The sequence below is a fragment of the Trachemys scripta genome, chromosome 1 (assembly GCF_013100865.1).
Source record: "Trachemys scripta elegans isolate TJP31775 chromosome 1, CAS_Tse_1.0, whole genome shotgun sequence".
NCBI classification, from domain to species: domain Eukaryota; kingdom Metazoa; phylum Chordata; order Testudines; family Emydidae; genus Trachemys; species Trachemys scripta.
This window is the reverse complement of record NC_048298.1, coordinates 209,987,119-210,014,288: the sequence shown is the minus strand read 5'-3', so window position 1 is coordinate 210,014,288 and position 27,170 is coordinate 209,987,119. Positions and strand designations below refer to the sequence as shown.

Here is a 27,170-nt window from a genome sequence, read left to right as displayed (position 1 = left end):
CCGAAAGTTCTGCAGCCACTGCTCATCATCCCAGACTTCCATGACGATGTGATCCCACCACTCGGTGCTTGTTTCCCGAGCCCAAAAGCGGCGTTACACGGTGCTGAGCATGTCCGTGAATGCCACAAGCAATTTCGTGTCGTACACGTTACGTGGCTCGATAGCATTGTCGGACTCCTCACCCTCACTCTCTATGTCACTTTGGATCTTAAGGAATAGTTTGACAGCCAAACGTGATGTGCTGGCGAGACTCGTCAGCATATGCCTCAGCAGTTCGGACTCCATTTCCCGCAGACAGATCGCGCTGCACAGAAACCGTTGAAAGATGGCGCCAAAGGTGGATGGAAACAAAGGGATTTCTGGGATGTGAAGCGATGCATCACGGGGCATTGGGACAGGACCCAGAATCCCCCGCACCCACGCCCCCTTCCCACAACCCATGGTGCCAGAATGGGAAAAGGTGCTCTGTGGGATAGCTGCCCATAATGCACCGCTCCCAATAGCGCTGCAATTGCCGCAAATGTGGCCACGACAGTGCGCTGGGCAGCTGTCAGTGTGGACAGACTGCAGCACTTTCCCTACTCAGCTGCACGAAGTCAGGTTTAACTCATAGCGCTGTACATCTGCAAGTGTAGCCAAGGCCTGTGTGAGATAAACCCTCTGTTAGGAGCGCCTGTGGCGCTGGAGGGTCATTCAGCACTGACATTCTCTGACCGTGGTGCTCAATGCATGCACTGAGGTTGGAGATGCCGTCGAGGTAAGTGCAGCCCGTGTCTGTTCCGGCAAGGTCATCTGTGCTGGCACCGTGTCCATTGCGGTGCTGGACAGTGCCATGAGAGAGGCAGGCAACTTGAAGCCTGAAGCCTCGGCACCGGGAGCTTGCGCTGTCGACGCAGCCACAGGCGGGATTAGCATGATGCTGGGGGAACCGGCCCATCAAAGGAAGGTCTGCATAGAAGAAATAGACCTGCTCAGCGACCTTTTTGCTTGCAATGTTTCCCTTCTGGGTGAGGGAGGCAGGCGTTTTCTTTTTTTGTCCTTTTTGAAGGCGGGAGGACTGCAGTTCACTGAGGATCCCGTACCTGGGTCAGAAGCAGGTATGAGTGACTTCTGCATAAGAATCATTTTCAGTCAGAGTTCTCTGTCTTTACGTGCCCTGGATTTTAATTTGGAACAATGGGCACATTTTTGAGGAATGTGGGACTCCCCCAGGCATTTTATACACTAGGAGTGATCATCTGAGATAGGGATGGCATCCCTGCACATAGTGCACTGCTTAAATCCTGGGAGCCAGGCATATTAGCGTTGGCTGGAGGCTGATAGAAACAAATGGGAACAAATTGTTGTTTTTTTTTTTAAAGGGATGAACTTATCTAGTAACTACAGTGCAAAACTAAGGGGGAAAAGAATGTAGAATGGGTAAGAGAAAAAGTTTTAACGAGTCTGCTGTAGGACCGACTCTGGCCGGGGATGGTAGAGAAGGAACTGAGGAGTTTGGCCGCACATGCGCACTACTAAGACAAGACTGGTATGTGAGGCAGGCTCCACGCATGTGCGGCCGATACAGGTACTGCTGTAAAAATCTCCGAACAACGGCCCTGGGTGCACGGACACCTACAGTGGAGCACCCATAGGGACACCTCTCAAAGAAGAACACAAAGCACTCTCGCTATGGATCAAGTTTTCCAATTATTTTTCAATAAACATTTATGTGAGCTGCAATGATCTCTATCTACATGAATATGTTTACAACATGAACCATCTTTCAGAGCTTTCTATATTTCAGTGCAATAACGATACTTATAATCCCTAAACATTATTTTTTAAATAATTCAGTCACATTCAAAGTATTTAACAAATAACTTTAGACCATTCTTTCTTTGTGTAATTTGGATAACTGTGTAACTATATACATTATCCAGTAGTTACAATAAATTATTTTTTAAAATCTCATAATTGTCCAAATAGCTAAAAAAATTCATTTTTATTTTAATTGTTCTTCCCTCCTGCGCTTCCTGGGACTTCACTTCCTTAAACCCAGCAGCACACCCTAGCCCCCACCATCAGTTCAGTGCCCCCATTCCCATCAGTCCCCATTCCCACATTTCAGCCCCTCCTCCCCCAGCCACACCACTGCTCCTCCTAGGGTCTTCACTCCCCTTTCCCAGGCCTGGGGGTATACAGCAGCATCCCCTCTCATCTCCCTTTTCCCACCAGCTCTTCACCTCTCTCTGCCCCTTCCTTGCCCATGTGCTGCAGGGGAATGCAGTGAGGAGCAGAGGCACCATGCTGGCAATGGGGCAGAAGGAATGGTGCCATGCTGGGCTGCTGTGCTCTTTGCTCCCTCTCCCTCCCTCCCCTTCAGTGAGAACACTGCAAGCAGGATGGAGAGGCTCTGCTGGCTTATAGCAGGGCTGAACTTCATGAGGGGCTGGAGAGTCTCACATCATGGTAAGATAGGCTCCAGACCCTCTGAAATCCCGTCATTTGCGACACAATCATTTGGAGGAGCAGCTTTCTGGGCAATTGTATTAACAGTTTAACAACTACTGAAGAATTTTAGTATAAAAGCCCACTAGAAATGCTTCTCAGCTTTCAGATCAACATAATTAAGAGTCCCTAAATGGCCACTGATGGATTAGACAGTAGCATCTTGTTAGACTCCTTAACCTCTATCAGTCTACAGTTCAGCTTTTTAAAAAGTCCAGGTAAACATGTACTTATATGATAAAACAACATAGCTCCAGAGAAGCTGTTACAAACTATCAGATTGACTGTATCAGTGATTTAAAATTTTTCTCAACATCTATTGGTCTTCATGTAATCTTGTTGTCTGACAAAAAGATCAAAAGAATTTCACACACAAACACATATATTATATGGAAAAGATTAGTACAAAGCACAGTAAAGATGCTTCGAATGGATGTTGTGGTTTCTAATGCTTACTTTTGCTGGTCTTTCATTGTCTCAACGATAGTTCTTAGCTCCTTAACTTGTGTCCTCAGCTCCTCCAAGGCTGCTGGACCCTGGCTTGAGAGCTCAGTCTTTGGCTTTCCTTCAGTACTGAACAAAGATGGGGAATTTGACCTATGGCCTGTTGTTCCCACAGTAACTGAATGAAGTGCAGGTGAGGATGAGGAGGATAATGATGCTTGTATATTACTCCCACTAGTCAAGCCCCCTGGTTTTGGAGGCAATGAAGTTTTATTATCAGACACCTGTTGACAAAAAACAATGAATATTAAGTTGCCTGAATTGAAGCACATCTCAGTATTAGATATATTTTACTCCCCTGCAGTCATGCTGATGGGTTTGGTTAGAACCTTTACATGCTTGAACATGGCATAATGGATATGATACACCACTGTTACTCAAATCTGTCTTTCTGAACCCTCACAATATTAAGCTTGAGCCTGCCAGGGACTCTCAGCCCAGCCCATCACTGACTGAAATGTTTTCCATCAGTATTGTTGCAATTGACCAGGAAAAAACATTACCAAAATCTAGGTCACCAATAAAGCAGGTACAAGAGTGAAAAGAGTTAAAAACAGAGATTTTACATTTTTATTAAGACGACACAGGTAATTCTCTAACAAAGTTAAGTGCTTGATACATGTTTCACACAGAACTTTGTTATAAGTCAGAGTACGCTTAGCTAAGCTGACCTATTTCTGTGAGAATGCAACTTGTGTCATGCAGAGAAACTAAGTAGGATTTCTTGCAGTACCAAATTAGTTGTGATTTTCAACTAGTAATTGAAAGATTCTGTCTGCAATCCAAAACGCAGTTAAAGAAAAGGAAAAGTTACTTTACCCATACTATTACTTAGAGCTATATAATCCTTAAACCTCCCTGACTTATCTTCCAACAGAACAAATGTACCACATATTGAAGGAAGTATTCATCTATCAATGAGAAACATAATATGTTCAACTACTTTAGAAGAATTGTGTAACTTTGGTACTGAGTTTCTGCTCATGTCTACATCTCTACACTTTCATACAGGAATTCTGGGGCTTGGAAGTTTCATTGTCTTAATCTATCTATGTAGTTACTTATATGGGCTCACATCACTGAAGTGTCTGAATAAAAAAAATGGATTTTTATCCACACAACATCCCTGTGAAGTGGGGAAATATTATTCCTATTTTACAGATTAGGAATTGAGGCACAGGTTAGACTAAACTTTGTCACTTACTGATGTTGGCAGAACTCTGGGAATAGTATTTGCTGCACAGAGCACAGGGAGCAATACAGAAAGTGTTCTTTCAGTAACACCATAACAAATGTGGCTATCTTTCTTTTTAAAATATCCAATCTAGAATTTACATTTTTTGTGTTAAGGCAGTGCCTAGAGGGCCCATTGTGCTAGGCTTTGTACAAACACACAGTAAGAAACAGGTCCTGCCCCAAAGAATTTTACAGTCTAAGGGCTAGCCTACACAAAAAATTTATACCAATTTATTTCAGATGGAGTGTGATTTTATATTGATATATTTAGAGTGGTACAACCCCTGTTGTGGGCAGGTTTCAACAGTTTAAAGGTGCTTCTAAATATATAGTTTATGCCTGTAAATTTATATTTATGTCTATTTCTAAACTGATTTAGTGAAAGTGGTACAAAAACTACATGTGGACAAGCCCTTGGCAGATAAGACAAAGCGTGGAAGAGGAAACAGAAGTACAGGCACAAGGTGTCTCAAAAGGTGGTAGAGGTAATAGAACCCAGGTCTCCTGACTCCGAGTCTGATATCCACTAGACCATGCTAGGGTTTTGGTTTTTTCCTCTAGAAGTGTGCTTCATACATTTAGGATCCAGAGAACTAGAATCAGAATAAAACAAATGTTTAAGTTAAATGAAATTTGGTGCCTAAAACCTTAACAATAGTCCTCCGCAGCTCCCTTGTGAAATTTAGCTAGAACAGTAAGATGGTTTAGAGCAGTAAATACAGATGTCTGTATTCATTATTAACATGGTTCCATTTTCTCTAGATTACTGTGATGATATATTATCAATATGACATGTTCTACACTGTTCACTCACCCAGTACCATTTAAAGTTTTGCTAGTACAGCTTATTTTGCTCAGGGAGTTGGTATAAGATATATTGGGACACACTTTTTTGCCGGTATAAAAGGTGTATACAGTAGGAGGATTTGTCCATATAGCTGTACATAGCTGTAAGGGCAAACCTTTTCTAGTGTAGACTAGGCCTACATCTTGTGTTTCACTGTAGGACACTACTTCAGTATTACAGTATATGTATTTTTTAAAACTAACTACCCTGAGGGGCCCAGTTACTGAGATGATGGGTACCATGAAATAAATAAAATAAATGACAATGCATGTACTTGAGGATAAGTTAGCAGATGCAGAGTAATCAAAACAGTCTGATTAACTTACTTGTGATATTGTAACAGTCTTTGTTTTCTTTGACACTTCAGTTGCTTTATGTATAATGGACACATGTTCTTCCTTTTCCTCTTCAGGGCTTGGTGAGTCAAAGAAATCAGGACTTGAAAGTGAGGACTATATAGGCAAAACAATAAAACAAGATATTTTCATTCTAGACTACTTTTAAAAGAAGAAAATTACATAGCAAATAATATCAAAAGTTATACAAGACAACTTATAATTCAAAAGGAAGATTTTCAAAGTTCTGTTTTAATTAATACCTTGTTTTAAAGGGTGGTGAATGGAAAGATAGGTATTGAAATGACAAATGCGTAATGGCTATATTGCGATTTAGGGGCACTCTTTGTTCAGAAGAAGATTTACAGCGCCTTTCTGCCCCCCAGAAGAATTTTAGTTTAATGAGGCAGAATTTTCCTGAGGTTAATAAGGTGTGTGTGCTGCTGTTACTTCAGTTCCACCGCACTGGGAGAGGGTGCATTTGGCTTGGTCAGGTGCAGGCCTCACTCTGCTACTTTTGGAGAGGTTAGTGCTGCTCTCTGTACACAACACCTGCATTCCAAAGCCATGTAGTGTCTAGCCTCTGTGTAGGAGCACAAAGAGGGGAAAACCCATTGCATCCTTTGCCCCCTGACCTCGCACACTTTGCGTCTTGCACAGAATCAACCACAAACTGGCTCTTAGATTTATTTTAAGTAATGTAACCTTCCGTTTTTGTTCTCTTTTATTTCCATGTTGAGCCATTCACCTTCCCTTCATTTTATTTTTCAGCATATGAACATGAGACATTAGTGTTAGCTGTAGCACACTCTCATTTAGACATCCCGACATGCAAAAACAAAAAATGAAAATTATACACAAAAGATTGAGCATTTGTGCATTATCAAATCGTTGCTTTTCTAAAACAGCAAAATGATATTGGTCACACACCAGGAAGCTGGGCACAATTTGATCTGTATAACAGATTCAGAAAAGTTAGAAAAAGATAGCTTTACTCCCTCTCAATGGTATTTTAACAGATGAAAGGGAGGTCCTATTATGTGGAGCTGGCAGTCTGGACTATGTCTTCATACATTAAGGGCTGGATTAATGCAGGGCCTATAGAGGCAGCAAAATTATAGATCTAGATATTGATATATAATTTATAGCATCTTCAATTGGCAGTCATGTTCCTTCACACTTCCTGGAAAGCAACAGCCAATCAGAGCTGCTCAGCAAACCTCTCTCCCTCTTCCCTCAGGAACTTGGCCTATTCTCACAGGAAGGGAGGGATGCCTCTGCTCACAGGTGGAGAGGAAGAAGCATAAAGAGCTCTGCAGCATTGGGCAGCTCCACTTGCTCTTCCCCTGCACTCCCCCGCCCCCCGAGCAGGGATGGCTTTTCTGTTCCTCCCTCTCCCACCCTGTAACTCCTGACCAGGGAAGAGGGAGGGAGGTGAATAACCCTGCTGGGAAGGGGGAGAGGGGACTCCGCTGCAGCCCTCTCTGGCCTGGAAAAGGGGGGGTGAAGAACCCCAGTAGGAGCAGAGGTGAGGCTGGGGAGGAGGCACAGCCAACGGGGGGGTGCAAGAGGGCAGAACTGATAGGGGGCTGGGAAGTATTGATGGGGGCACTAGATGTATGTTGTAGCTGTGTTAGTCCCAGGATATTAGAGAGACACTGTGAGTAAGGCAAATCTTTTATTGGACCAACTTCTATGGGTGAGAGAGACAAGCTTTGGAGCTGACACAGAGCTCTTCTTCAGGTCACTGATGGGTTCTGTGCAGAGGTACTTCAGTTTATTTTCCCTCTATTGACTGTCGTGCCATGTATCTAATGTAGAAACTTTTCATTTACATTTAAACACATTAGAGCTACAATGCGTTGATACATTTCTACTTACAGTGGTACACTTTTAATCGGGAGCTTACTCAGATAGTTATACAACATGAAGTGATGAGTAACTGACGTACTTTCATGTGATTACATGCTGCACAGAAGTTTAAAAAAAAGGATGGTGCAAGTGTCAAAATTTCAGACAATAAGGAAAAGAAAGTTAGATGTCCCTTCATTCCTCGTGAGTTTAATTTATAATTTTAATTTCACAGTTTCAATAGAACTAATATAAATAGCATGCGGTGTTAATAGTATTACAGTGAATCTATAGAATTATTTGCTTGAAAGATTTTGTTGCACTGTTGCATACTGGCTCACTCAACCTTTTATTTTGAGATTAATACATACAATTGGGCACACCACTCTTGGAAGGTTGTGAGCCTTGGCTAGTGGCAGTTTCACTAGAGAAGAGCCCTTTGGCCCACCAAGATTTGGACTTTGCCTTATCTGGCTCATCAGAAAATGTAACTGAATACCATTGCTATTGGTAATTAGGTAATTAAAGCCTTACTACTAGTTATGGCCCAAAATTAAAATGGTTTTGTTCATTTTAACTTTAATTCAGTGTTACCATATCACATTTAAAAAGAAAACTGAAATAACCAAGGTAATTTAACAACTGATTCTTTGGCATTGGACAGAGGTGGTGGTAAAACAATGAAGGAAAGAAACTGAATATGCAAGGAGGGACTCCCAAAACTGTAACAGACCTGGGCCCCTATCAAAATTAATCTGGCCCTGATACACACCTGGGACCTTTGGGTCACTGGTTGTTGGATGTGAGTAAAAACAAATACTTTATTTAGCGCTAACAGCAGCTAGTGGGTTGCTTGATAACAGAATTGAACAGGATGTGTGAATAGTGGATAGGTTGCCTTTTATCATTGTGAGTACTTGCATGGGTACAGGATAAGTGAGAGAAGGCCTGTTATTAAGAAATCACAATATTATATTACATTATTATATTATAACTGGAAAAAGTTCATGTGTAGCTACTGAAATTCTTCCTTTCCCCTTCTTGTTCAATCCCTTCAATTCCATCTTTTCCTGTCTTTAATTTTCATTTCTTCATTTTCTTTAATTGTGTTGCTACTGAACTTATCTGGCTGTGCCCTATACCAGTCACATGTTTAGTATCTGGAGATGTCAGGAAGAGTCTTTTGGGTTGTCAGATCTATTAAATAGTGACCCTGGGCACAACCAACAGATCATTTAGATTCCTTCATCTGAGACAAACTGTTTATTGGGTGCAGCTTGTTGAGCAAGAGTTTCCTAAAAGTCACAGTTGATGTGCAAGTGATGTATAAGACATGGAGTCTTCTGTCAATTGCCCCTTTCTATTTCTTTCTTGTAGTGAAAAAAAAAAGAGATGAAATTTGAGTTTCTCACAGTAACTATGAGTCAAGAATAACAGCTCTTATAGAAGAGGCAGTAAAGTAGGAGAGAAACAACATGCAAACATCTTATAGGTGTCTGGACAATGAAATTGAAAAGTATGACTTAATATGCAGAAAAACTGCAATTGGCATGTTATTACAGCAACATATATAGAGTGTGTGTGTCAGTTATGAGTAGCCCATACCTTAACAAGAGGCTTATACAAAGACATTCCCCTTAGTCTGTGAAAATCTCCATTTTTTCCCGGGATGCATATGTTTGCAAAGAGGAAGGGTGAGGGACTTCAGTACATTTATCTGATTTACCATTTAAATAAAAATGCTTTTTGTAATCATAACAATCAAGGAAGAAGGCAACACCATTTGGCAAACAAACAGCACATTAAGTTCACTTTGCTAGAAATGTTGATATTTTGTTCCTGTAAAAACATAATGTGTTTATTGCCAATATAGCACAGAATTCAACTTGTATAATTTGACAGTGGGGGCAGTTTTGAAACCCCCCTAAAAAGACCGAGGAATAGTCTCCTGGGGGAAACTTTTTAAAAGTACTTGACACCTCAAGTGCAATCTGGTCTATTCCAAAAACTCTTATGAAGTATTTTTATGAGCTCCAGTCACGCTTGGTGGGGATGATCTAGTAGTATCCAGAAAGTGGGTGAAACTCTTTCTTAGACAGGGAAGGTTCTTAAACTTACATTCAAAATTATGGCATACTCTTAAAAAGGGGCTCCCTGAGAGGCACCTCCAGCACTTCATTAGTACGTGTGATGCAGCTGCCTAAGCATAAATGAAAGGATTGAATAACACAGATACTTACCAAGAAAAAAGAATTCAGAACGTAATTTGAAAAAAAAAAGGAAGAAAAAATGAACATACAGATGTGAGTGACTGGGATGGAGGTCGTCTGCCAGTAGCTTTTGGTCTGGTTGTAGTTGGATGACTGAGCTTCTCAGCAACTGGTACTACAGAGTCAAAACCTTCCAGATCTTAAAAACAAAGATTACATAGAGTCAATTCTGAGAATCATTCTCCAAGAGAAACAATACAAACTTATATTAAGGCAAAACAAAACTCCTGTCTTTGGTAAATCTCAAAGAAATTAAGTCTCCATTACATCATGTTGCTTCTGTTATTTTTTCAGAATTTAGCTAAAAAATAATCTAGGACAGCTGAAATCTAGGCACTTTTAACTTCTGCCATGCATGCTTGTTCTTTTGGCTCAGTTATAATCAGGCATGGAAAGAGTATAGGAGCCTTTTTTGCCTAGCAGTGCAATTAAAGCTGAATGACAAAACTGGCTCACTCGTGTGAAACAGAAAATGCAGCTGCAAAATTACCTTGTTACTGCTAGAGAGGCTAATCATTTTTCTATGAATAATTTGAGGCAGAAAATAGTATGCACATTCTTCCAATGTTTGTATCACCAATTCTAGATTTGCACTACAGAATTCGATAATGATCACTAATTGACACCTATTATAACAATGAAAAGAAAACACCTCAGTAGACTCCTAAAACTCTACAGGGCCCAGGGTAAGTAGATTCAAAGAATAGGAACCTGGCTTGGCTTTATGTGACATGAAACATATTGATGGAGTATTTACTGAATCCAGACACATGCTAGTACTGAAGAAGGGATATGACAGCTGAAGGAATACTTCTGCTCTTGAACACATTTGAATCAGATGGTTTAATATCATTCATCTGTTTTGTTTCATAAACAAATATTGTTTCAGCCACCTCAACTTAAGATATTCTACTGCATTTGTGCATGAGATAGATATATCACCCCTCCAGTCTCCCTGTTTTATCAAATTACTGGAATATGTGATTCAAGAATAAACTCGATAAAAAAATGCATTGACTGTGAACCAAAAACTACAAATCCTTCATAAAATATATAGACCAAAGAGTTAAATGGGATTGTATTCAGACCTGGTAAAGGAGCAATTAATCTTCTGCAGATCAAGCTATGTTGATATAATACACAAGGGTAATCTCCTTAAAATGACAGGTAATAGAAAATAAAGACCCATTACATGGATAAACTGTTGCACATTAAGTAGGAGAGCCAAACTGATTTCAAGTACTTAGAGGATTTGGTGGCTGGGAGTTAAATGGGATCTAGATTTTAAACTGTGTATCTCTGAGGCAGTAATATCCTACAGAATCCCTAAGGAAGTTATGTACACTACTTTCAATAACCCTCTTAAGGTCTAATGGTTATTCACCTCAGAATTTTAGAACATTTTAGGAATAACTCTTTCTACACACATCAAATAACTGCCCGTCCTCTAATGAATAAGCCTTTAGCGCGTCTTTTGATGGATCTTCTAACCTACATCTTAGCCTTGCCACTGTGGCATGTTACACATTCTGCCACTCAGGATTTGACAGTCTAAAGTTACAAGTTCATCTTTGCAAAGGTCAGGTGATGCAATGGGCCACTGTGGAAGAGCACGGATTAAACTTTAAAAGTCCAACCAGCCAACATATATCTGAAACCTATCCTTTGCCTGCTAGTGCTGCTTTTTGTTTGGGTGTAATTTATTTTCTCTGGAAATCTTAGTTCAAATGTGCCATTTGATTTTCAGTAATACCCCACTTCTATCCAGTTTTCCAGCTGAAGTGATAAGGGACGATGAGGTTAAGTGACTTGTCTAAGATCACAGTTAATGAGTTGCCCAACTTGAATTTGAACCCATGACATTTGTTTTAACCACTATATACAACTCTGCCCTAAGTTTTAAAGATGGGGAATAAAGGTAAATTCTGACCCTCTTGACTCCCATCTCTTCCACCACTGAACCAAGAAAACACATTGACAGCTTCGCTGTTCTCTGTCTTGTGACTTTTGTACAAAACACCACTGTTCTCTCCTTTTTTCTTATAAAAGATAATTAAATGCTACAGGTAATTGGACTATGATGGAAAGCAACCAATGAAAAAGGAGGATGTTATTAATTCAAAGTGCTGGTTAGTAGATAAGAGGATCACATTTGATGAAGTCAGCTCTCTTCATTTTTTAAGTGTAGTATTGCTGATCCTACTCATGAATTATCATCAGATGTATGTTTCTAGATTTGATCAGAGTAATCAAACATTCACATTTTGTTCATTTTAATGTAAAAACATATGGGTCAAATTCAGCAACTGAATGCATGTGTCACTGAAGTCAGTAAGAGCTGTGAGCGTCTGAATGAAAAAGACTATTAAGAAAATTGGATGGGCCTTATAATAGTTTTGTCCATCGTGAAACCTGACTTCTGTGAAAAGGTTCTATTAACAAGAAATAGACGGAAGGGTTTTAGCAATACCCAGTTTTTCAAGTTTCTGAATCTACAGCTGATCTCTAGAAAAATAGTTCAAACAACCTATATGAGAAATACAGACTATAACAGAGAAATACAGAAGAGAGCACAGGGTGGAAAGATTTAACTTCTGTTATATGTTGCCAAACTAGTGAGATTGCAAAAACCCAACTGACACTATAAATAAAATCCCATTAAAGTGTAAGTCAGAGCCCAAAGAAGGACCCTTACTTGTACAAGTCTAAAATAGCAAACTCATTTATAGAACTCCCTTGACCTTTTTTTGATCTTATTTAGACTTTTTGTATCTTTTTCAAATCCTTCCCTTTCCAAGGTGATCAGCACTTCAGAGTCAGACCCTGAAGTACTATTCACACACAGAGAACAAATTATATTAAAAATTAATTAAATTGGTACAAGAAAAACAAAGACTTCAATTGCTCAAACTAAAGCCAGGTCTCAGTGGTAGCAGAGTTGGTGTATGAATGCACAGTGTAGAATGCTGTACAGTTAGGGTCCATTTTTTATTTACATGGCTTATTTTACTGATTATTCTTGCCAATAAAATATAATGCTACAATGTTTTTTCCCCAATGTTCTTAGCCAGGTTTCCTCTTTACGAGATATATATTGTACACAGATTATATAGGGGTGTGCAGAAATGACAGCATTAAATGCTAATGCAGGCATGTGCTTATAAAACAGAATTTATAGATGGCTAAGGAAGATTATATTTGGGGGTTTTACATCTGGGTACAGTACACCTCCCTTGTTCTGGGAAACGCTGGATGCCATAACAGTAAAAGGAAGCAGTGATTGTATCCAAAGTCTTGCTAATTGTGCTGCAGGCCATTCAGCAGCCCGTGGTAGCAAACGATCAAATTCTTCTCACAAGAAGCCCTTCCCTTCCCTTCTCTAGTCTGACACCAACCAAGATCAGGGCAGTAGGCTTCACTTAAGACTCAGATGAAATCTTCAAATTCCTTAACTGAAAACTAGCTAATAACTATTATACAGATAAATAACTGCACTAACATTAATGTTTCGCTACTGAGGACAGTAATACATTAGACTCAGCGAGACACAGGAAGACCGACCAGAACAAAATAGTCCCTTAGTGTATGTGATAAGGCAGCCCCGCCTGGAGTGCCCTCCTGCAGCAGGCTGTGGCATGACACATGCACCTGCCTCAGTTTCCCGCCCTCAGAGTCCCCAGGAATAGTCTAAACAGTCTTTTTGAGTACAGTTGGTCCTTGTGGGGTTAACTGATTACAAAAGAATGCCCCGGGAACATAAACCATAATAAAATAAGTCAAAATACCAAGTCCCACATCCATAGTCCAGACACCATATTAAGTAGAGCCCTGGTGTCCCACACCACACCCCAGCTCTCTAGTATGGCTCTGGTGTCCCTCACCACAGGTCACGCACAACCTTCAACTCTCCATTGCCCTCCACCTGCAGCTTTCTGACTTAGAGAGCCAATAGGCCTCACACTGCCTTCTTCTGCTCTCGGCCTTCAGGTCTTTCCCACCTTCTCTCTGGCCATGGCTTTCTGCCTCATGAAAGTGAGCAAGCTAGCACCTCCACTGCCTCCCTAGCCCTTTCAGTGTCCTGGCTTAGGCTCTGACAGAGTGGCCAACTAGCCACCGCACCGACTCCTGACTTCAGCCCTTTTCAGCCAGCTGGCACTAGCTCTTGAAGCAGGCCAGCCCCACTACTGGCTTTCTGATAATCCCTCCCTCTCACCAGGGAGGGCCTGCAGAGAGCCCTCTACAGCTTTCCCAAGACAATGCCTCCAGTCTCCTAACTTCCAGGTCTCTCTCAAACTGGGTCTCAACTCCCCCACCCCCACATTCTCCCTGACCCTTTATAGCCCCAGGTGCTGCCCCACTCTCTTAATTGGCCAAACTGGGAGCACCTGCTCTGACACCAGGCCTGTTTCATTTACAGGGCCAGCCACCCTGTGGCAGTGTACTAATGCAGCACAATCTTCTTTAAAGTGTTCTGTTTGCTGTCCTAGCATAGTTAGCTAGAATGAAAAACTCAGCTGTGCAAGAAATATTCTCAGGTAAATTGGCATGGAAATCAAGAGTAGTTTTCCCATTACAATATCTTTTAAGGAGTGTGTGTAAAAATGTTATTGTTTTCAAAACAGATCCAGATGAAAAAACTTAAGATACAAGTTTTCAGCCTGCAAGGGATTATTAAGTCATTAAGCAATTTTAAAATTATTGAGTTGTCAAGAAATAGGTGAGGGTTTTAAGCTTGTTTCATAAGTTTTTGTTGTTTGTTTTGTTTTGTTTTGTTTTTTTCTTCTTCATTTGGATTCAGCTCTTTGGTGCTTTGGAAGAAACAAGCAAAGTGATTTCACCTTGAAAATTAATAATGAAAAGTGATCAATAGATAGTAGAATCCATATTTTTATAGTATCATGGATACTGAAATCTTGAAAGAAAATGAACATGATAAGTCCATATATGGTGGATGAGATAGAGACTGATGAAATATGTTGTATGTTAATTAATGCAAATACAGTAAATATGGTTTATTTAAAAAAATGAAGAACCTAAGTATTGTTGAGGACTCCGAGAAAACTAAGATTATTATCTATATATTTCTATACAACAGGCCAGATTCTCCCACCCTTTACTCATCCTGAGTAGTACCTTACTCTGGGAAGGAGTCTCGCATTGGTTTCTTAGCATGAGTCAGAGTAGCAGACCCCCGTCCATATTGAAATGCAAACTGACTCCATTTGAACTCCAGTTCAGATCTGATTCATTCAATTGTATCAGGAAAGCTTCCTGTTTCTAAATCTACTGCATTTAGAATAACATGGATTGTATGTGAGACTTCTGCCAACTCAGTCTCTTGCTTTCGGTACAAAAAATTTGGATACCAAAGGTTCCACTAGACAGTAATTAGATTACTTTCTTTTCTAAAGTAAATATCTGCCTTTTCAGATTTTATCTTGAATCCTGGATAGTTGAAAACTGAATGCTGAAAGTTGCGTATGGTACCCTGCAAAGCTCTGGGTCAGTGCTCTCATCAAGTTTTTACTTTTAAAGATTCAGAAGATGCCGAGCAAGTATTTAAAGGTCAAGAAAACTGAGCTAAGCTAGAAGAAATGGGTATGTTGCTTTTAGACAACTTGACACAGAGAGAGAGTGGTTTACATTTCTGTTTTACCACATTTTCCTTGCCCTGTAGGGCTAGGGAGTTAATTAATTATTTCATGGAGTATTATTATCTCCCTGCTTACAATATTTACAATTCAAAGCTATGGTTATGGGTAATCCTCAGTTAGCTAACGTAAGTATTACAGCTTAATGTACCACTGCAATTCTACTAATTCTGGCCACTTTCTGTAACTGTGTTAGAATTAATATGTACATCATTGTGTTGGGGGATGCCAACCTAAGGTGTATTTCTCTTCACTATGACTCTCATTTTGCCCTCAGCATCTGGTATTCAGCGAAGTACTACTTTTTCCATGTTTTACAGATGAGATTGCCAAGGAACAAGGGGGTCTAGTTATTTGCCTGAAGTCACAAAATGAGCTAATGACTTACCTGGGATTTAAACACAGGACTACCTGTTTCATAACTCTTTCTTCAAGGGTTCTCTAACTTTTTACATAGTGTGGACCATATCTTATGAGGGAAATCATTTCACTGCCACTTCCCCTCCCTTCCACACTGACCATCTCCCCTCCCATTTATGAATGTATATCAGCACTGTGGCAACTAGATATTCATTACGAGGAAAAGAGCTTATAAGTGTATTTTTAACTGTCTTAATGCAATTTAGCATGTGGAAAAAAAGGAGCAGAGCTGGCAGCATGTGTGCCAGTCAGCTCTCCATCACTCGCTAGCAGGTGTTCCTCAGACCATAGTTTGAGAACTACTGATTTACTATATTTCAAGATCATATCTCCCCACAGCTCTGAAAAAAAAGCTTTCTTCTGTTACCTTATAGAATATCTCTTAATAAATCTCATGCCAGTGCTACATTTTTCAGCAGCAATCAATGAGTACTTAGATGTCTTTTGTTAGTAATATTAAAGATAGCTAAGATCCTACAGAGCAAAGGGTATAAAAAGACAGAATAAACATTGAAACAGATTGTGTTTTCTTAGATGCATGCATGAACTGTGCACAGTGTTGCCAACTCTCATGATTTTGTCATGAGTCTCATGATAATTATGGTTTTCCTTAAAGCCCCAGCTCCTGGAGTCAAGTGGATTTTAGCCTTCATTCTTAAAGTAAAAGTAAGTTTCTAGCCCTTGCTGCTGTGGAGAAAGCTTCAAAATGTGACTCCCAGTGAAGGCTCAAAAAGCAGAAGGCATATTAAAAAAAAAAAAACCAAATGTATCATTTGTACATAAAATCTCATGATTTTAAAGCCAATCTCATGATTTTTGGTGAACCTGACTCATGATTTTTGAGCATTTGGGGTTGGCAATACAGTGTACGTGCAGTCCATTATTTGCTGAGCGGTACAGAGACTACTATTTTGTGTGGATTATTGAGTGATTCTGCTGTATATATTTTAACAGTATTTACTGGCAGATTACAGTTTAAATTACATAGTTCAAATCCATAAAACTTTCAAAATTAGAGCTTTATCCTTTAAATTACCAAATTTGCTAGCAATTTTCTTTTGTCAATCTACTAGCCCTCAAAAATTATCATCGTTATAAAATAGATCATATTTCTGAGGGCTAGTAAACTGACGTTTATTGGTCCAGGATCTAAGAACTATGGGTGGAATTTTTAAGAAAAAATGCCTTACCTTGTACTGGTACTTTGCCATATATACAAGGTGTGAATTTAAACCACTATAGTTATACCAGTATAATTTCCCCTAGTGGCCCTCTTATTCCAATTGTGGTGGTTTGGGAGACCTGTCTATGTACACGGTATGAATTCTGTTTGATGCTATGGCCCCTCTGTATGTTTATGCCCATATGGCTGACTTTGCTGTGTTCTTGCATCATATTTCTTGTGGTAAGGAGAGGGGGACTGGTGCCAGGGTGTCTACTTCTGAATGGGACAATCATTGAGGACCATCAACAACTGAATAAGTCTACCCTAACAGAACAATGGGGTTGTTCCAACCTAGGTGAAAAACCAGTTCTTTGCAACTTGTGTGCAAAATGGAAGGAAAATAAGAGCAAAGAACCAAGGTATTAGTGCTGGCTTTTAAAACCACAGAGAATGGGAGGGTCAGAAATGCAAAGGGAGCTTGGGCAGGAGTGGAAGGAGTCACTATGATTTCAGAAGAGAAGCTTGAGCAGGAGGAGTGAGGTCCAGGAGAGGGGATGTGAAACTCTGAAAAAACACCAACCAAATCTCAAAGAATGCTCAAGAGCAGTGGTCCCCAATGCGGTGGCTGCGGGCACCCGCTAGGGCATTTATGTGCAACCGCCTAGTGCCCAGCAGGGGAGAGAAGCCGTGGCCCCGTGCCTGCCGGGGACAGAGAACTCCGGGGTTGCAGGCTGCAGGCGCTGGTGCTCTCTGTCCCCGGCAGGTGCGGGGCCCGCGTAATGCCAGCAGGGGACAGAAGCCAGGGCCCTGTGCCTGCTGGGGACAGAGTGCTGCGGGCACCGGTGTTCTCTGTCCTTGTGGCTTCTCTCAGGCTTCTCTCCGCACTGCCCAGAACTGCCATCAAAAACAAACAAACAAACAAACAAACAAAACGCTCCGCCTTTGTAGAATGGACCAAATGTTTAATATTTATTTTGTAAAAACCACTTTATTTTTCTTACAGGTAGATAAAAGAGCAAATTCACATGGTAAGGTGAAAGAGTAATTGCCGAATAATTTAATTAATACCTATTACATGTAAAATTACCTTTTTTATCTTATGGATTCATATATTACGTAATATTAAATATTATTTTTGTATTATTTAATGTACAAATACAAAATAAGCCTTGAAAAATTGTTGGTGCCCGCCACACTCTTCTGAAAACATGAACATGCTACTGGCCACAAAAAGGTTGGGGACCACTGCTCAAGAGTGTTGAGGAAATTGAGGCAAAGAATTGCCCACAGGGTATCTTAGTTTGCATTGATCTGTATATATCTTTTGTGCTGTATAAAGTAAAGAGTGAATGATTTAGAAATCCAAAGTCGGGGCAAAGCTACACTTAGCACGCTGCATCGGCGCACTGATGCAGCTGCACTGCTGTAGTGCTGTAATGAAGAGGCTCTACTCCAACAGAAGAGATGTAGTTAATCCACCTCCCCAAGAGGGGGTAGCTATGTTAATGGAAGAAGCTCTCCCGCCAACGTAGTGCTGTCTATGCAGGGTGTTAGGTCGGTATGACTATGTCGCTCAGCAGTGTGGATATTTCATGCCCCTGAGCAACTTAGTTATACGGGTATAGGTCTGTAGTATAGACCTGGCCTAAGACAATCAAGGGTTAAATTATAAACTAGAGTGCCCATGAGGATTGACAGGTTTCAGAGTAACAGCCGTGTTGGGAAAAGGGTGTGCTTTAGCTCCTGGGAAGTGTTGGGAGACCAGGGTGGCTGGACCATAGTGTCCCACTTCCAAGAAGGGTATCAGACAGAGAGTCCAAGCCCCAGGAGGTCTGTAACACTGGTATAAGAGTGCCTTTTTCTGCTTTAGCTTATGTTGCTTTGGAATTAGTTTAAGCTCAGCTGAAACAGGCCACTTTTATTTTGGAATAAGAGTATCCACAGATGGAATTATATATATTATACTGGTATAACTGGAAATATTTCCCATGCAGGCAAACCCTTAGTGACATAGGTACATGAGTCTATTGAAAGTCAATGGGTGTTTTTGACAATCCCACTTTATATATTTTAGTTCACACTAGATAACAGCTCAAAGATGTTACTAAATGGTCCTTCTGTTGTGTAATATGTAATGATGCCACAATGAAATGTATGTATCATACTTTATGATGGCACCATTTGAATATAAAGACCTGATAAACAGAAACCAGGTGTTGATTGATAGTGTACGCATAAAACATATACATCAGATAACCCAATAAAATTCCATAGAGGGGGTTTATAAGAAATTGTAATGATTGTTTCTGTCGCAGTGTTATAGTGCAATATTTTCCATCACAGTCCACTATCTACCCATTCGCAATTAGAAAATATCTATCACCAAAATGCACAACAGTAGTTCCACAGAATGCATGCTATTCATTCTTAGCTAAGGTAAATATCAGGATAGAAAAGAGATGGAAAAAAGCCTTACCCTCATCAAGTGAAGAAGAGTTACCCATGGTAAAGAGATGTAAATAGGAAAAGCTTGATGAAATATGAGTGGAAAGGAAAAGAAAGGCATCACTAAAAATGGGAGGGAGGGAAGGGAGGAAAAAAAAAAACAAGAAGTGAGGAGGAAAGGAGGGGTGGTTTGTTTTTCATGTTCCTTACTGTAACTATAACTAAAATATTATATTTTGTAAGCGAGGTGGTAATAGCTGTAAAACCAGTCCTCCACTTTACTGAACTGAATGAAAAAGACAGCCATACAATCAAACATATTCCATTAACTAGTATCTCACAGTTCATTATGACTGCAGATAAGCAATTTCTTTTGCATACCTTGGGGGCTGTTTTCACTAGCAAATTACATCGAGTTGGAATATGACCTTGAGGAGTCATGTTAAGATGATCCTGACCACAACTTTTCAGTTTGTGTAGAGAGGAACACGACATTAATGGATAAACCCAAATTAGAGCCTAGGGTTTATCCATGACCATCTAACTTAGGGGTAGGCAACCTATGGCATGCATGCCGAAGGCGGCACGCAAGCTGATTTTCAGTGGCACTCACACTGCTCAGGTCTTGGCCACTGGTCTGGGGGGCTCTGCATTTTAATTTAATTTTAAATGAAGCTTCTTAAACATTTTAAAAACCTTATTTACTTTACATACAACAATAGTTTAATTATATATTATAGACTTATAGACAGAGACCTTCTAAAAACGTTAAAATGTATTCCTGGCACGCAAAACCTTAAATTAGAGTAAATAAATGAAGACTTGGCCCACCACTTCTGAAAGGTTGCCGACCCCTGATCTAACTCCATGTAGAACATGTGTCCCTGGCTATACAGACTGCAAAGTTGCGGTCAGCATCAAGTTAGCTAACTTCTCAAGGTTACCTTCCAATTCAATACAATTTGCTAGTGAAGACGAGCCTCTTTGGCATCTATTTAAAATTAACTTTCTGACATACAACATTAACTGAATGTACAATATCAATCTAGTGAAACTCAAGCAATGGCAACTCAGTTATAATTTGTGTGCTAATACTCAACACCTCTCTGACATAGAGTATAGCAGAACCTTACTGAGAGTGGGAGTGTGCAGGTGCAGATTAGAAAGGCTTCAAAATTCCCAGTGCCAGGGGGCCAGGACAGTGCTGAAGCACCACCCTGTGCACTAGCACTTAATAGCATCATGAAACCAAGCTAAACCACCTATGATTGGCTACTGTTGGTGCTCCTGCTCCTGCAGGGGGTTCTCAGTGCCCCAGAACAGCTCTGTTTAGGCTAGCGTAGAAATGGAAAGTAACCCAGTGACCAAGATTACAGTGAAATGGGTATGCAAGAGCTGGTAGAAAGCCCGCTTAGGTTCCCTCCTATTCAAAGACTACTCCTACAACAGCTACTGCCTCTGCTTGCATGCTTTCTACAGTACTGAGCCCTACCATGGGTCTGTGCTGAGAAGAAGATGGTACTTAGATCCACCTCCTTCCCACTTTATTGGAAGCAAAAGGGGAAAAGGAGGCAGCTGGGGGCTATCCTCTCCCCTCAGAGCTCATCAGCATATAGGGTAAATCCTGCCTTAGTGACTACCTCTGAAGACAGACCACCTGTCACATACGACTACTTGCAGAAGCTGCGGAACACTCCCGCTCTCTGGTGTGTAAACCTTTAAAGAGAGACCACCTTTTACAAGTGACCACTTTTGCTAACGTCCATGAGTGATCGCTCTTGGCAGGTTTTACTGTATTATGAAGTTAAGGCAGTTTTGGCAATGTTCACTACCCTACATGTATCCCAATTTAATTCACTCTGACCTCGTGCTGCCTGATCAGTCAGTGCTTTTAAATCCATCTCTCAATTCTCTAACATTTTTACTAACAATTTATTAACAACAAAATCTCACCAATTTACTGTCCCTTCCTCTCACGAATGATTAATAAATCTATAAAATAACACTGATCCACATTAAACCCTGGGCAGGTAATCCCTCTCCATTGTAAGGAGCAGTCATTCACTGCAACTCATTTTAGCCTACAAAGTTTTAATACATCACAGAACTTTGCCCTCTACAAGGTGGCTTTTTATTTCCTTGATCAATACCTTTTTGAAAATCCAAGTAAATTATAATCACTGGGTCACCTTTCATTCCCAAGTTAATACTTTTTTCTATGAACTCTAATGGGCTAGAAAGACATATCTTGTAGGTGTCACACTTGTTTGACCCTATCAGGTTGTACTTATCTAAGTATAAATTTATTGGATAAAGTAAAGTATCTAAGTGTTCGCACTAGTCTATCCTTAGACTCAGTTAGTTCTTTCCATTAAAGTTACTAGCAGCTCAGTGGCTAAAACCTTATGCAATGTTTTGCAAATGTGATTTGTTTATTTTTGTGTGCAGTGTCATTGGGTGATCTTTGTATTTGCTTCTGTTCTCCCTACGAGTCTCACCTCAAAAAATAAAAAGTCTGTAATGGTTCTGGAAGAGAACAGGATTTGTTCTTAAACAACATTTACTAGTTATCCCATGATACCATTTTTTTTAAATCTGTGCTTTTACCACATCGCACTCCTTGTTAACAGTGCTCGGATACTTATATCACACCATTATATGCTATTTGGTGGCACAGCATTTTTCCTTCTAGTACACAGAGGCCTACAGGCTTTGAACTAAATGTATAAACATTAATAATAAAAGCTAGTAATAATAAATGCTGAAATTGATTGCATTTCCACATTATACTGTGGGCTTTAACACAGTATTAATCAGAAAACATCATAATGTATACTTGTAAAACAGTTCATGCAATTTAATTGAGATGCGTTTTGCTACGTCAGGGATGGACAACCTTTGGCACGCGGCCAGTCAGGGCAATCCGCTGGCGGGCCGGGACGGTTTGTTTAACCTGCAGCATCCGCAGGTTCGGCCGATCGCACTGGCCGCTGTTCCAGGCCAACGGGGGCTGTGGGAAGCGGCGGGCAGCACATCCCTCGGCCCATGCTGCTTCCCGCAGCCCCCATTGGCCTGGAACGGCGAATTGCGGCCAGTGCAATCGGCCAAACCTGCGGACGCCACAGGTAAACAAACCGTCCCGGCCCGCCAGCGGATTTCCCTGACGGGCTGCGTGCCAAAGGTTGCCGATCCCTGTGCTACGTTCACCTTCATTAAAAATAAATATATATATACTGTTTATTCCTTTAGAACAAGCTTGCTATCATAGAACACACTGACAGCAACAAATTCAAAAAGCTGATACATGAATACTGAGAGCAATAATCAAGGTCATCTTCATAAAACTAAGAAAAATTATTTGTGTTCGCTATTTATATTTTAAATTATATATAAAAGTTTTCCTTTCAAGTCTGGAGAAAAGGCAGACTGGTTGCTGAAAGTATAATATTCTACCAAAAGGTGTTAATATTAATGTGTTCTATGAAAAAAACAAAACATCAAATTAACTTTATAGGCTACCACTGAGTTCTAGTAATGTACATTCAGGGTACAAAGATTCTGCCTCTTACAAAAACATGCCAGCTGCCGCACAGTTGTTACTAAATTGAGTGACTGGAGCAGATGTCATTGGAATACTTCCACATACAAATGACTCTGTCCCTGGGTTTGCTTTCAGAAATAAACAAGAGTCAGAACACCTCACTTTCAATGCCTCAGTTACAACAACATCCCACTCCACAAACATGGATTTCAAATTTAGCAATGGGAAAAAAAAAAAAAAAAAAAAACAATCCAATCTTTAACTTTACTCCTCTTCAAAGTGACTCAGTGATTCACCTGTACGTGTTTTAGGTCTATTGATTATCGTCTTAACTGCAGTTGAGTTCATGTTCATTTTAAAATTGGAACAGACACTTTCTTTAATACTTTTTTAGCCAAACTGATTTTTTTTAAGCAGTCTCTATTTCCCTTGTATTTGAAATGTAAAGATTATTGGTAACTACACCACAAATGTAAACCTTTAACACATTACAAACATATAATATGCATTAATCTTCACTTTACCAAAACATAGTACAAGTATTCATTTGGCCTAGACAATTATTTCAGGCTTTTAACAATAAAATCAATTTCCCATGCCAAAAAATCTAAGTTTCATATTTCTGTGTTTTCTTAAAAAAAAGTTTATGCAAGGAATGTGTGATTAACCTTGCATTTAAAATTCACTATGAACCCATTAACTGCTTCTTGGAGCAGAGTAAGTACCTCTAAAATGCAGATATCTACACCATAACTTTGTTAGAGGAACAACAAAAACATGGCAACTTACCAACGTCACTGCTTCTTTCTGAGGAGTCCTTCTCCAAGGTTCCGGATACCGTACTGCCCACTAACTCTACTTTTGTACTATCATTCCTACAGTGAGAAAAAGAAGAGGAGACATTTATTAGAGTTTGTCTGTGGGTTGCAATAAATTGCCAGCTTGCAATTAATAAAAAGAGGGGGGACGTGTTCCTCCTGTGTAGCACTGAGTTATAGCAACCTGTCACAGAGAGCCATCTCTAGTAAGTAGACATACTGCATGGATTAACCTTATCTCATTTCTCTTTAACACCTGTCAAAAAGCTATTTTAGACACAGTAGTGTCCTAAATTATTCCTCAAATGTTCACAGCATCTCAACATGAAGGAAATCTAAGGGCAAAGGACTACCCTTCAACAGCTTATTCTTAGTTGCTTACAATTAATAATTGGTGCCTAGATATTATGGATAGGTGAACCAGAAATCTGCAGATAAATGGATGAAGAGAAAAAATGTCAAGCTGGGATAATGGAATCCAGCAGTGCTCTGTTCTGTTCATAGAAGCAGCTTCCTCACCAGGGTAAGTGCTTCCCACTAGAAAAAGAAGATTTTTGTACATATTACTCATCATTAGGCTATGAAATCCCTTTCTATGGTTTCAAGGATGTCTCCCAACCCAGGAACTGTAGAGCGAAAATTTCTTCACCATAGAAAAATGATAGAGGAATGGTGATATTTTATATAGGGGGGACTGAAATTTTTAAGAGCAACAGGGATTCAGCCATGAGTAACCCAGGCAAAAGCTCACATACCACATACTGGTTAAGTTTATCGAAGCAATATGACCACTCACACAGAATAAAATGGGATCAGCGGTAGGAGCACATGGCTAAACTGCACAGGTCCCACAGACAACATTCTTGTAAAAATTTACTATGAGATTTCAAGACAGCTTCAGTTCACTTAATGGAATAAAAATCTGTATTATAGTCATGAAATATTTATCCCATTTCATGGCCAGCCTCACAATATTGTATAATTTCCACAATAATTGTCACCATTCATACATAAATAGTATTATCTATATAGAGTTATTGTGCACATCTTTGCACACTGGGCAGAATGTGCCAAATATATAACTGTCCCTGCAACTAATGACCTAGATATTTAGTGTTTCTTAAAATAGCAGTATTAGCTATTAATAAATTAGAAATAAAGCATGATCTTCTAAAGACTTAGCATTTTGCTCCTTACTTTTCACTAGCAGATACAAGCCCATACCACCTGGCTGTTTCTGTTGGTGTAATCTGGCAAAGGATGGTTTGGATTTAGTTAATGATGCCAGATTTACAAGCATGAACATGGCATTAGCTATTAGAACTGTTCAGACTAAAAATGCTGTAATGAATAAGAAGTCTGGAAAGTTTTGTTGAAAACTGGAAGAAATTACAAAAAAATGGATACACACAGATAACGCTATTGTAGGTTAAAGAGAATACTTAAGAATGTAAAAAGACAAAAAAACCTAGTTGATGATCTAGAAAACAAGATCATATTATGAAATATTAAGTTGTCAGGACGTCCCTGTAGGTGAGGAAGCAGGAGAAATTAAGACATTCCTATCACACTGGATTAGTAAAATGCTGATGATAAATGAGGATGTTCAGAATGATCTACTTGATCAATAAAATTCTCTCTCTTTTTTTAATCACTGGAAGAAATTATAACAAAGTAACAGTGTCCTGGTGGTAATCCAAAAAACTGTCTTCATTGTACCTACCCTAGACCTCTTTGCCCAGATGTATTAATGGCGAAGAAAGAATGCTAATTGGAAGTGTTCTGAGAAAGGGATGTATGCTGTTTGGGTTGGGGTTGTAAACTATTACGATTTTAGGGCTGAAGGATACTGAGGCTGACCTTGATGTTGGAACCTTAAAGGATACTTAACACAGCTGTCTTAAGGAATGCTAAATGTCCTTCAAGACTCCATATCTTAAAAGTGTTCCCAATGAACAGAATTTGTCCATCACACACACATACAAGTTTGTTATAGGCTTGTTCACGGGGTGCTAGAACAATTTTTATAGTGAAGGTGCTGAAAGTGTAAACCATGTATCTGGCTATTATTGCTTCAAGTCCAGGGGGTGCTGCCACATCTCCAGCACCCAAAGTTGCTCATACCTTAAATGCTCAATTGCTGGTACCAACCTTTTGCCTTCTGCTATTCCTTCAAAAAGCAACACCAATCCTTTGTAATGCACTTAATCTCCAATAGATGAAAGTGAAAAATATTGCTTCAGATGAACGTATCTCAGAAAAACAGGGTAAAACCCTGGTTTCAAAAGAGTCATCTGAACAGATAGTATGTGCCTTATCTACACTAGAAAATTGAACTGCTGGTAACTCGTGTAATTACCAATAGTGCAGCATGCCCAAATAAGCCATTATGTCTGGGGACAGGTCAGTTGCAGCTTTGCCCCACATCTAAACTTGTTGCAGGGCCTTCTTGGTACCTAACCCACAGTCCTTGAAGCCCTACCCAGGCTCCAAAAGAAAATTATTTATTTAACTGAAGAAACTGATTTTTATTACAAAATATAAAAACAGCCCACTGAAATCCACGAGATGCAAGACTCTTGACACACACTAGAATAAGGATGCCATTGCTAACCAGCAGCCACAGAAATCTAAGGGGAATTTTGTTAAAATCCACAGGATTTTTCCCTTAGAATCTGCAAAATTTCTGTAGGAGTTAAATTTTTTTTTTAATTTTCTAATTGGCCTGAGTCTTACAGATCTCAGTATAAGATACCAGAAGGTACTTTCAAAATATTTATTAGCTTATTAAACTGAAATGATTATAAAAAGAAATAACCAAACAAATCTGCAAGCTACATTTAACAAACACCATTTTCCCCCTAATTTTCCAAGTTTCTGAATTATCCAAATAATTAAAAGACTATTTTTATAGATTTGATCATATGAATGTCTAGCCTTATTCCTATAAAATGTCCTTACAAATAGGCATAACAGCATACAAAAGTGACCCTGGATAACTCATTAATTTAAATTAGCTGATAGAATAATGAGTGGTAAACAGTTAGCAATTGTGTTTTTTCCACTTGTGACATTCAGCATCTGGCTACTTCGCCTAATATATGCCACAGAGGCGTAACAATATCAACTTAAACACATTTTTCTGTACTTTTAAAAAAACAATTACTGTTACACATAACACCTACTCCCATAAGAGATTAGAGGATTACATATTTCTCTCTTTTTTCTGTGTTATAGTATGTACTGGACAGCACTTTGAAGCCAGTTTCACTGTTTACCCTTCTGTAGGTCTTTCAAACAGCTAATGGAGAAACAAAAACATTCTTAATCATAGAAACATGAGATTGTATGTATTTATTTCAGAGTAGCAGCCGTGTTAGTCTGTATCCGCAAAAAGAAGAACAGGAGTACTTGTGGCACCTTAGAGACTAACAAATTTATTAGAGCATAAGCTTTCGTGGACTACAGCCCACTTCTTCGGATGCATATGTTCCATTCTATATGCATCCGAAGAAGTGGGCTGTAGTCCACGAAAGCTTATGCTCTAATAAATTTGTTAGTCTCTAAGGTGCCACAAGTACTCCTGTTCTTCTTTTT

The 27,170-nt window shown here is 39.7% G+C and overlaps 1 protein-coding gene across 1 annotated transcript in view; it reads right to left on the bottom strand.

Annotated features, from left to right (window-relative positions):
* The window catches only part of SH3KBP1 (SH3 domain containing kinase binding protein 1), a gene marked incomplete in the record, with an annotated part of 339,832 nt that overhangs the window by 12,180 nt on the left and 300,482 nt on the right, over positions 1-27,170 (bottom strand). Inside the window, 4 exon segments of the mRNA XM_034755713.1 lie at positions 2,947-3,218; positions 5,404-5,529; positions 9,563-9,672; positions 23,545-23,630. Of these exon segments, the coding sequence (XP_034611604.1) occupies positions 2,947-3,218; positions 5,404-5,529; positions 9,563-9,672; positions 23,545-23,630 (594 nt within the window).